At 48.2% G+C, this 12,014-nt stretch overlaps 1 protein-coding gene and 1 pseudogene across 3 annotated transcripts; both read right to left on the bottom strand.

Annotated features, from left to right (window-relative positions):
• Positions 1-799: 799 nt before the first annotated feature.
• Positions 800-7,111, bottom strand: LOC120643973 (annotated as a pseudogene). Its single transcript, XR_005663284.1, has 13 exons — positions 6,536-7,111; positions 6,204-6,424; positions 5,895-6,099; positions 5,686-5,761; positions 5,456-5,591; positions 5,264-5,368; positions 5,087-5,170; positions 4,902-4,991; positions 4,749-4,814; positions 4,603-4,659; positions 4,418-4,495; positions 4,264-4,311; positions 800-4,121 (listed from the first exon to the last, which is right to left on the bottom strand). The product of XR_005663284.1 is annotated as a protein HIGH CHLOROPHYLL FLUORESCENCE PHENOTYPE 173, chloroplastic-like (transcript).
• Positions 7,112-7,683: 572 nt separating this feature from the next.
• Positions 7,684-10,984, bottom strand: LOC120644032 (ribosomal RNA small subunit methyltransferase H-like). 2 transcript variants are annotated; one of them, XM_039920662.1, is made up of 7 exons: positions 10,488-10,984; positions 10,215-10,346; positions 9,451-9,573; positions 9,285-9,353; positions 8,838-8,846; positions 8,654-8,762; positions 7,684-8,419 (listed from the first exon to the last, which is right to left on the bottom strand). In XM_039920662.1, the coding sequence occupies exons 1-7, from the start codon at positions 10,869-10,871 to the stop codon at positions 8,016-8,018; spliced, it is 1,230 nt and encodes a 409-aa protein (XP_039776596.1). In that variant the 5' UTR covers positions 10,872-10,984; the 3' UTR covers positions 7,684-8,015. The 2 variants fall into 2 exon arrangements, with proteins under 2 accessions (XP_039776596.1, XP_039776538.1); XM_039920604.1 differs by having other exon boundaries at positions 8,654-8,846; positions 10,488-10,973.
• Between the last annotated feature and the right edge of the window lie 1,030 nt (positions 10,985-12,014).

Below are 12,014 nucleotides of genomic sequence, written 5' to 3'. Positions count from 1 at the left end.
TAGATTATTTCGTAGGTTTTCATCTATAAAAAGGATTCCTTGTGGGATAAGTCCATCCCACCCCATAAATATAAATGGTCACGGCCGATTAGGGTATCCAATCAATCAAATATACAACACTTTTATCTTTTTATCTTTTCTCTTTGCCCTAGCTTTTCCAATCTACTATCTGTTATTCCTCCTTCGTCTCTACGTCGATTGAGGGCGTTCTAGGTGGCCTGCCGACTCTAGAACAACCCTGCTTGCGCCTGCCCTGACGGGTCCTTCCTGGGCGACATTCGTTGTTTTTGCCGCCGGCCTGCCCGGCGACAACCGGTCCGACCGGTATACCCGACCGGTCTGACCGGTCTGAGCATCGGCGCTGCGTTATGCCATCGCTCGCTGCGCGTTCTAGCGCTTTGGTGTGTTGGCCCTAGTTCTGCGCTAACATACTTTTTGGCGACTCCGCTGGGGAATAGAAAAAATAAATTAGCTGTCATGACCGGTATTCCTAAACCTAGTGAAGTTGATGCTGCCAACATCAAGAGGCCGACTTTTCAGCAACTTTCGGCCGAACATCAGAAGGTTCTTGATGGCATCCAAAAGATGATAAGAGAAGAGAAGGAGAAGGAGATCCAAAGGCTGGAAGAAGAAGCCATGAACCAGTACATCTCACACTTTTCCATCGACCGACAAGGGAAGGTCACAACGGATGCTGCCTTCGATGCTTCGCAGTTTGAGGTAAACTTCGATCAGAACAAGCAGCCTGTCTTTAATTCTAAAATAGCTAATGCTATAGATGATGAAGTTTCTTCTCATGTGAATAATAAGTTGGAATTTATTGGTCAAAATATGCATGATATGTTTGATAATTGTTTTAGCCGAATTGAGATACATCTCGGTATGAAGTCTGTTAGTAATGATGTGTCTACGTCTAATACCGATAAGACAACGGGTAGTTCGGCAATTCCAACTAATAATGCTATTGTGACTAATTCGGCTAATCAGCGTAGCCGAATTAATTATAATGCATCAACTAATGCCAATGTGCCATATGAGGCAGCGAGTTCGTTGCGACATTCTACACCGCTGAACTTTACTCAACCTAATAATACACCGATCACAAATCGGCCTAATACCGATGATGTTGGATCAGGTAGTATTAAAGAGGAGGTGATGAAGATATTTCGGCAAACCTTTGGTATAGAATCTAAAGCCAAATGCCGAACTTATCAAAGACCATACCCTGAGAATTACGATTATGTTGCATATCCTCAAGGGTTTAAAATTTCTGAATTTGTTAAATTCACTGGTGATGATAGTAGAACTACATTGGAGCATATTGGTCAATTTATTATACAATGTGGTGAGGCTAGCACTAATGACATTTATAAATTGAGGTTATTTCCTTTATCTCTATCGGATGCTGCATTTACTTGGTTTATTTCATTGCCAGAAAATTCAGTTTTCACTTTTGCTGATTTAGAGCAGAAATTCCATGATTATTTCTTTACTGGTGAAACTGAATTGAGATTGTCATATCTTTTACCCTATCTTTTATCGGTTAAACAAAAAATACACGAAGGTGTTTCTGAGTATATTAGAAGATTTAGAGATACTAGAAACCAATGCTATAGTTTGACAATTTCTGATAGAGATTTGGCCGATCTAGCTTTTGCTGGTTTACTTGATTTTCATAAAGCAAAGCTAGAGGGACAATGATTCCTAGATGTTAGTCAAGTCTTGCAAAAAGCTCTGGCTAATGAAAGCCGAGTTAAGGAGGCTAGAGATTCTCAAAAGTCCAACGAAAAACCTAATCGTCCTGTTTATGTGCTTGGGTGTGATTCCATTTGTTCGGACAATGAAGGTAAAGATGTTTATACCGCTGAATTTGTTTGGCCCTCTAATGATAAACCTTGCGTTTGTGGTTCTCTTAAACAGATTCACAAAGATCGGCAACAAAGATTCACTTTTGATGTATCCAAATGCGAGAGGATATTTGATGAATTATATAAAAAAGGATACATCAAGATGTCGCATGTCATACCGCCACTTGAAGAATTAAAGCGGCGAGGTTTTTGCAAGTTTCACAATACTTTCTCTCATGCAACTAATGATTGCAATGTGCTCCGGAGACAAATTCAATCGGCTGTTAATGAAGGCCGAATAATTGTTGCACAAATGAAGGTGGATCAGAATCTTTTCCCTGCACATACACACATGCTTGGATTGAATAATCCCAAAGTGTTAATTCGGCCAAATCAAGCCGAATCGGCAAAAGAGAAAAAATATAATTGTTGGTGAAGAGAGACCTGAGCTTTCAAAATCTCGCCAGAAAGCTCCAGCAAAGAAAGTCCCTAAAGACTCATTGAAGAATTCAATGCTCGGGGGGGGGGGGGGGAAGATAAGAACAAAGGCACCAGGTCTGCTAAGACCGGTTTGACCTGTCTAGAAACCGGTCTGACCGGTCAATCTTAGAATTCTGGAAAAAATTCCAGAAAAAAAAGAAAGGCCGAGTTTTAAAGAACTCTTGGCCAAATATGAGAAGAAAGAAGTCATCCAGAAGCAGAGGGGACGGCCAGACAAAGTCAAGAATGCAAAGTCATCATCGTCTCAAAAGCAATCGAGTTTGAGACAAGATAATTCATTTAATGGACTGATTGCTCCATGGTATTGCTGGCATCCTTGTTATATGCCTTTGGATTATGGTAGGATGCACATGCAGTCATATTATATTCATTTTTCTCCTATATATCCGAGTTATGCTTCACAAAGACCGATTAGCGATAATCTGGTAAAAAAAGACATTGATTGCAGCAAAGAGTGTGAGGACATAAAACAAAATTCAAAATATCTACAGCCGAGGTAGTGTCTCTCAGGCTTGTCTCACACCCAAAAGAGAAGGCTGCAACGGATGAGCAAAAAGGAGTCCATGAAACAACATGCGGAGATTATACCAGCGAGGTCGGCGACCATGAAGCAGGTATGGAGGACTAAGCAAGTTGTTTCGTCATCAGCTTGAAGAAGAAACAAGATACGGCCGATAAATTGTTATCGCCCTTAGCACAAAAAATGGCCGATGTATTCATCGCCTTTAGACAATTTTGGTCCAGAAGAGTGTTCTTTGGCACGCAAGTTTTGCCAAAGAACAGGGGGGGCATATGTTGACGACCAAAATTGACATTGGACAATATCGACCGGTTTGACCGGTGCGCCCTAGCGGTCTGACCGGTCAGACGCTGTAGTTGATCCGGCAGTAGCCGACCGGTCTGACCGGTAGGGTCGACCGGTCTGACCGGTCTATGAGGAGTCCGAGTGTAATTAGATTATTTTGTAGGTTTCCATCTGTAAAAAGGATTCTTTGCGGGATAAGTCCACACTACCCTATAAATATAAAGAGTCATGGCCGATTAGGGTATCCAATCGATCAAATATAAACACTTTTATCATTTTATATTTTCTTTTTGCCCTAGTTTTTCTAATCTACTATCTGCTGTTTCTTATTCGTCTCTACGTCGATTGAGGGTGTTCTAGGTGGCCTGCCGACCCTAGAACAACCCTGCGTGCGCCTGCCCTGACGGGTCCTTCCCGGGCGACGTTCGTTGGTTTCGCCGCCGGCCTGCCCGGCGACAACCGGTCTGACCGGTATACCCGACCAATCTGAGCATCGGTGTTGCATTGTGCCGTCGCTCATTGCGCGTTCTAGCGCTTTTGTGTGTTGGCCCTAGTTCTGCGCCAACAACTATATGCATCATTGTTCAATAATATCGTACATCTACATGCCTGGCAGGGGCCAGATCACTCCATTGCCTCTGGGTCCCAGTCTCCGAAACTGCCACTACACTAAAAGGATGGGCTTCCAAAGTCCCTTCCTTTGTGCTCCTCTAGTCCTCTTTGACGAGTGACATGAGGGAGTACGCACACAAAAAAATCTCCTACCCTCTGAATGTGGACCCCACACCGTATCTTAACCGAAAATGGGAGCCCAAAGAGAACCTGTAAATGTGTGTGCATCGCTTGTAGAGTCGTCGTGCTAGCTCATAGTCACCACTCATTCACTGGTGATCAGATCAGGTGTTCTTCTCCAGAACCGAGAGAGCCGGCGACAGGTAGTTGTTGGCCTTGTCAGGTAGATGAGCCACCTGCAATGCAACAGCAACCCCCAAACGTCAGTAATTCCAATTCCTCCGAACCAGCACATCAAAATGCTTGTAGAAACCAGATCAATCAGGCAACATAAGCTCAAAGATAGTACTACTAGGTGGTTTTCGGCTGGAGGCTTACAAGTTCATACAGCTCATTCCCTTGCTCCGAGACATGCTCGTAGGAAACCTGAAAAAAAGGCAGAGGCATGGCTCCCGAGTTAGCTCATTGTTACACCACCACAAAAATTATCATAAACTGCTGCGTCAGATGCATCATGAGATTGTCATCTTACATCGAAGCTCTTGTTCCTTGCTGTCGAATCGTGCAGCGCTTTCACGCAGATGTCAGCCACATCGGCGCAGCTGATGCCCTGCATCGTGAGTTCATGGCTACCGGTCAGCATCTACAGCAACAGTGCCAACTATTTGACTAATCTTACAAATGGTACGGTATAATGTATTCATCCACAAATGCCACCTGAGAGATCCTGCTCCCTTGGTCGAAGATCAAGGCGCGCGGACCCCCAGGTTCTTCCTAGAACAGACGAAATGGATGATTGAAGCAATTCAGTGACCTCATATTATTCAGCATTGTATTGTATGTCTGCTACTATTTCGTCGTACCTGCAGCGGACCTGGGCGCACAATCGTATACCCGAGGCCAGATCTCCTCAATGCGTCCTCTCCAGCCTAGTAAAATTGATGAGAAGAACTGATTAACTTTCCTTCATTAGTTGTGCATCAAGGAGAGTTTATATGTGTCAGTGCATCAAGAACCTTCTTCGCTTTGAGGACTTGTTCTCGCCTGTTGGCTTCAATTCCTGAGCCTGTGCATGAGACCAGCACAATGTCTGTTTCTTGACCACTCTGCAAAAGTAACCACAAAATGTTAACGAAAAGAAAAAAAAGAGGGGAGAAAGGACAATTATCATAACAACATGTGGCACAAAGTGGAAACTTACTGGCAAAGCTTTTATAAACTCCATTTTCAGCTCAAAGTTTCTGGGGTCACTAGCAGCTCCTTGTTCAGATGAATCACCAGGTCTCTGTAGAAGGGTTTCGTCGGTAACCGGTGAGCCAACAGTTCAGCAGAATTGGCCTATGTTGCAATGGCAAATCACAAACCGCTTCGTACTAACCTGCTTCTTGGGCTCAAACCTGATGGTTAGTGTGTGCACAAGAAACGGGTCCAATGGAGGATCCTGTGGGTTTACTGGCCGGAAAGCTGAAAACGGCACTCTCACCTGCACAAAGCAAACAATTTTCTCTATATTCAGTAGTGCACAACCAGATGCCTTAACAGAAGGGATGTATCTTCAAATGCCACTTACTCTGCAAAATCCAACTTTTGTGTTCATCCGGGCAAAATATTTCTTGGTCTGTGAGGTGTCAGCTAGCGGACCAGTCTCAAGAATAATAACATATGATCTTCCATTTCTGCCCACCGAAAGAAGCAATCCGTCATACCTTCAGGTAGAATGATGCAGTATACAGATGTCAAGATCTTGTAACAGTAGACAAATAGGTTGGAATTGAAACGAAATACAACAGCTTGCAATACCTGTCCAGGGTGGAACCCAGAGGAAGCGAAAGCCGTTTAGACATTTCAACGTAGCCACCCCTTGTGAAAACAAACCCTGAAAGTAGTAGAAAATTTCAGTGAAGAATTAAAGCATAGAGAACACTAGTGAACTTGTAGTGATTCATAAAGCCAGCCTCTAATAAACTACATCTCTGATATCATGCGCTCTGATAGTAGTTAGCAGGTACCTGAGAACACAGCCTGTCCACTTTCCGAATATTCAAATGACGCATCGGTGCCTCCATCGAATCTAGAAGGGTAGATATCCTGAAAGTATGATCCCTGCCGCACCTCCCATCCTTTCACAGATTTGGCGGATTTAAATTTTGCAATCGTCAGTTTGCTCTTGCTGCTTTTACCAGCCCTTGACTGGGCCAGCTGATTGTAGTAATCCTGCTGAAACAGTTGATATTCAGTGAATAACTTAACAGAAACATGCAGAAAAGCTACTATTTACATGGTAATTAGAATGATGAATGAGAGATTTTGTGAAGTACCTGGAAAGCCTTGGTAACATTCCTTACTCCTTGGTTATCAACCCTGTTGACTTGTTGAGGTCTCCGGTGATAGTCGACCGTGCGGTAGCGCAGTAAATTACCTTGTTGCAACCTGAAACGGCAGCCTGAACTGAAGAAGGATCACCGACATCGCCAACCACGATGTCCACAGACCTCGGAAGCATGTCAATCACTTCCGGATCATTCGTCCTGACTAACGCCTGTTGTAGAATAGCATATGAACAGATCAAAACATGCAGATTCCACAAGAAACAACACCGGAATTGTGTGACTGAACATGAACAAAGTGGGAGGGAAAGGAATGGAAGTACCTTGACGTTGTATCCGCGGAGCATGAGCTTGCGGACGACGATGCGGCCGATGCGGCTGGTGGCGCCGACGACGAGCACGGAGGTGTCCTGCGCACCAGGCACGGTGAACTCGCACATGGGTCCGCCGCGGAAGAGGACGGCGGGGTCCTGCTCGGCCACGGCGGAGGAGGAGGCGCTGGACATCTGGCCGAGCCGCGAGAACTTGCGCCACACCTCGTCGAACACCTGCCGGGAGCGCCGGCCGAGCCCCACCGGGTTCACGATCACATCGTCCAGCGCCACCATCCCCCTGCCGCCGCCGCCGCCGCCGCCGTTCTTGGCCTCCGCCGGCTCGTCGGGGGCGAGCAGCGCCGTGGACTAGGACTTGGTCGCCTTCCTGGACCGGCGGTTCCGGGACCGCCGGGGCTTCGCCGCCGCGGTCTCCTTGTCCAGCGTCGCCGACACCGGCGCCAGCCTGCAGGCGTTGGCGGCGAAGCGGCATGAATTGCCGTGGCGCCGCCTGCCGTTGCCGGCGTGCGGGAGGCCGAGGAAAGCTGAGGAAGTGGACGCGCAGTGCGGCGCCTCCATGGCCGCCATCAACCTCGATCTCGTGAGTCCGGAGATCAACGGAAGCGAGCAGGGAGTGTCCGGTTCTGTCCCAAGAGATTCTTGGCCGCTCGGCGCCGGCTTTTTATCGAGTGTCTGGATGTCAGGAAGAAGAATCTGCGGGGTATTTACCACTGGCCACCACCGTTCCCGCCGGCTTGAAATCACGTGGAGGGGGAGGCGCTCGCGTGGCAGCTCAGGTTGTGGCCGCCATTGCTGCAAGGCCGTGTGGGGCTCTCGCGGCAGAGACGGACGCCAACTCGTTTGAGACGAAGGCGAGGAGAAATTTTGGAGGGAAATTAACCAGGAATCGTGGTGAGCTGGAGGGCGACGTGGCTGCCTCTGTGCGTCGCGATGGGATGACGTGGCTTCTTCGGCTTCACTTCTCATTGATGGCTCTAGCTAGTTCCCTTCTTCGTGAGAGCAAGGGATTTTCATGTACAGTTTTGAGTGCTCTGATATTTGGCTATGTAGATATGCGTGACAATATATCTTGACACACTGTTAAACTGTAAATAAAAACGATATATGCAAGTTAAATTAGTTAATCATGTACAGCCAGGTGGATAAGTGGGTCACAGGAAACCATAAACTGGCTATTTTATCTTGCAAGGTAATGGTCTGATGGAGTACATGTGCTGATGATACACATGGATGAATTTCAGTAACTGATGCAGATACAGTGAGATTTTTTTTTTGACTAACCTAAGCCTCTAGGTTTCATGTGGAGGAAAAATGATACTGTTTTGTCTGGTCGAGGTAATTTTTTCTGGTGATCCAGAGCGTGGTTGCCAGCGTACATAACATAAGGGACCGTCTCATTTCACATGTGCACTGGCTCCAACAATTTTTGTGTGGGCATCCACATTAATCCTGCAAAACCATCTTAAATTATTCAGGCCTTTCGGATAACTCTCAGCTTCGCACTTCTGCACCTCTGATTTAGTTTTTCCTCCTCTTGAGAAGGGGTCATTGGTCTTTTCGTAAGGACGATTCCATTGCTTCCTTGCACTCTCTGGCTGAACCATGGTTCATCTTCATCATCGATGTCAGGGAGTGTCAGGTCATCATCATCGTCCTCTTCACCATCTGCTTCACCCCCATGGATGAGCTCCAAGAAGGTCTTTTTCACAATTCTGTCCTCCAGACTGTGGAACGAGATTACAGCAAGACAGCCACCTGTCGCTAGGCAGTCAAAGCTTGAATGAAGTGAATCTTCAAGAACCTGGAGTTCATCATTAACTGCAATCCTGAGGGCCTGAAACACTCTTGTTGCAGTCTTGATCCAGCCTTGCCTTCCTGTAGTTTATCAACTTATCATGACATTCGTAATGTCTTTCAAAATTATCTTGGTTTTGTTTCCTTTGAAAGAAGTTCTATTATATGCTACATAAGTAAAGTTGAGAAACTGCAAGCAGAAAGTAAAAATATGGTAAATCTATGAATCATTACTATCTGGAAATTCACTAAATTTGACCATTCCAAAACCAAAAGAAACAAACTGTCATACAATGATACTAGGATTGTACATACCTTTTGAGATGGTACACTTTCTTTGAATTAGTTTGACAAGATCCCCGGTGGAGTGCAGACCACCCATTTCCCGGGCTTTAACAATTTGCTTCTGGAGGAATTGCCAATTGCTCTCCTCCCCGTAATCACGCAGGATACGTCCAACTTCAAGCTCCGGCCAAGAATTCAAGATATCCTCTGCTCTTAAAGTTGCCTGTCTAATCTCATGTATAGGTAAGAGTAGTGCAACTACAATCAAAGTTGATTTGAAGATAACATGACCTAACATAACCCATCTTTCTTGTAAACATACTTTCAAAATTAAAGCAATGGCAAAGTAAGAGTAATTTAAAAGATATAAATAGATTAATTCGACAAAAATATATATGTATTATTAACTGGATTACAAAATTCCTTTATAGACTTTGTGAGAGATCATATCATAAATCAGGGCCCTTAAAGATTTTCAGTTTATGCTAGCTACCAATAATAGTGCTGCCCATAGATAAAGTAATGTGAGTTAGAAGTAGCCCTATGATATTCATCATTAACACTCCAATCTTGAAGCAAGAAACACTCACACATGATAAATTTTCATAAGCAAGTAGAATGAAGAAAAGACCTGAAAAGGAAGAAGCAATGTAACACTGACCTTAGGGTCCATGCGCATATCAAGAGGGCCATCCTGGAGTACACTGAATCCCCTATTTGATCTGTTTACCTGATGGAAGTAGTAAGACGAAATGTAAAAAAAAGCCAGTAAATAGCATATAGGATCCTTATCATCACTTCCGTAACATCTAACTCAGCTGACTAACCTGCATGGATGACATGCCGAGGTCAATGAGGATGCCGTCAACTCCAGACGAGCCAACAGCTAGCCTCTCGTCCACACTACCAAGAACTTGCTTGATGTACTTAAAGTTCTTGATGTGAGTGTATGTAGGCGCGGCTCCGATCGCCGCCACGCCGCGAAACAGAGCACCGCCGAGGGGTCGACGGTGAACTCACCCCTCCGGTGAAGCTCCGCCCAGAACTTGGTGCGCAGCAGACGCACCACCTCTCCCTCTAACTCACCGACCAGTTAGCTTCGCGAATTGGCGCACGGACGCGACGAATTTCGGCCGGCGAGAGGTGGAAGATGAACAGTAGACATGGGAGGATTTCGTGCTCAAATGCTCGACGCCGAACGCCGTTTTCCAATTCCTCGCGGTAGCTTGATCACGGGATTACAAGGAGGCTATATAGCCGGGCGGACGCACCCCACGACCCTATCTCGCCGCCACGACCTCCTCTGCTCCGCCGCGACGCGCTCCCACGCGCTCGACGTGCTCCGGAGATACCGCAGTCAATGCGGGCGCTCTAACGACCCCACCGGCCTCCCTTCTGCTCGCTCGGACGAGCTCGATCACCCCCCGATCTTGACTCCACTCACGCCACGACGATCGCCGCACACGATCGCGTTCCGCTCGTCCCGGCGCGCACACACGGCCGGACCCGAGCTCACACCCGCGCGCACACGCGCACACACGCGCCCCCCAGCCGCGAACACGATCGCGCTGGGTTTATTTCCAACAGTGTAGGCACACAGCTCCCCTCCATTCGATTCCCTACTAGCAAGGAAGGCCTCAATGTGCCCACAGCCGATCTCCAGGGCAGTGGGATCGACGTCCATGCCAACGTACAGCTCCATTTCCGGGTGCGCCTCCATCATCTACTACACAAAGCCCCAGAGGCATTCCATCAAACAACTTGCAGGCACGGACATTCCAGCGAGAGCACAGTGGACAGCAGCACCAGCCACCAGGGCCACTGCGGCAAAAGCAACGGAGCACGAGAAGGGGTGGATACGCACGGCGAGGGAATGCCCGGCGGCGCCGAGGGTGCAGTCGACGAAGGAGCGGAGCGGGCGGGGCCGGCGGAAGGCGGCGAGGACCTCGCCGAGCAACACCGGCACGTGGTGCGCGTGACCGTGGTGCCCGTACAGGTCGGCGTCGAAGGCGGCCGCGGAGCGCGTGCGTCGCTTGAGGTGCTCCTCCAGCGGCCGCCTCCGCAGCTGCTCGCCGCCCTTGCTACCCGCCTTGGGCTTGGGCTTCCCGGTGGCCTTGCAGGCGACCGCATCGTGCTTGCCGCGGCGGTGCGGAACCGCGACGGCAGTGGCAGCGGTGGCGAGAGGGCGTGCGGGTTCGCGGGGGCGGAGGGCGAGGTGGAAGGAGAAGAGGCGCCTGGCCGCCGCCATCGCCGCCGTGGCCGACGCCGGGCACGGCGCTAGTCGTGGATAACACACGGGGAGCGCGCTTGGGGTGGCCGTGCGCCGCCCGATGCAGAAACGGATGGCCCGGATATGCACTAGTCATCACTGGGTCCCTCGCACCCAATCGCAGATTTTAGCGGGGCATCTATTCGGCGCATATGCGTCATCGCAGCTTCTTTCTTCCCCCGCATCCTCCGCCCCGCCCCCTCATCCTCCACCCTGGCCGGCGGCTTCCGCCGCCGCGCCGCCCCGCCCGCCCACCACGCACTGCCGTGCCGACGCCCTTCTCGCCCCCGCCGCCGACCACCGCCCACCGGATATCCGGCCCCGCCCGGCTGATGGCGCTCCGCGCCGCCTCGTCCACCGCCGGGCCACCGCCGCCCCGGCCCCCTCTTCTAGGTCCGGTGGACCTTGGAACCCCAGCAACCCAAAACCTAAAAGCCGCCGCCGCCCGCCACCACTCCGGCGGCCGCACCCCCCACTATCTGCCCTTCCCCGGCGGCCGCTCCTCCCCCTTGTCCTCCCGTAGCTCACCAGCGGCGGGTCGAGAGGCCCCGCCCTGTGCGACGCAATGCGTCGGGGCCGCATATGCGGCAAATAGATTTCCTAGATTTTAGCTGCAGCATTTGCATAAATTTGTTTGAGGGCAAAACGCATAAACACATCCATTTAGACATACACCATGCATATTTTTCAGTCTTCGAAGATGCTCATAGAGAGGACTTGCGTACACATATTCATAGGGGTGTGAGTGTACGTGCATTGTGAGTGTTTGAGTTGTACTATATAATCTAAAAACACTAAAAAAAAGCCTATATTCGGACCATCTACTCATACAATTCTTTCAAAGTCGATATATATACAAAGTCGATTCAATTCAACCAGGTTGATGTGTTAAATGTGGATGTATTAATATAATCTTTATATAATTTAATTAATTTTCAGTGAAAATTATAAAGCTCGAGATTAGAGCATCCTAAGAGACTCTTCATATCTTTTCTAGTTTACAGAAAGAGAGATCTTGATGAAAAAATACCATCCAATAGTCTCTTCAATTGGATATCTAAATATAGACATCCTCTATTCCAAAGATGGAGAACCAGAATGGTTCTCTAGACTACATACAAA

This window comes from Panicum virgatum, chromosome 1K, assembly GCF_016808335.1.
Source record: "Panicum virgatum strain AP13 chromosome 1K, P.virgatum_v5, whole genome shotgun sequence".
NCBI lineage: Eukaryota > Viridiplantae > Streptophyta > Magnoliopsida > Poales > Poaceae > Panicum > Panicum virgatum.
This window is presented reverse-complemented; position numbering and strand designations above follow the sequence as displayed.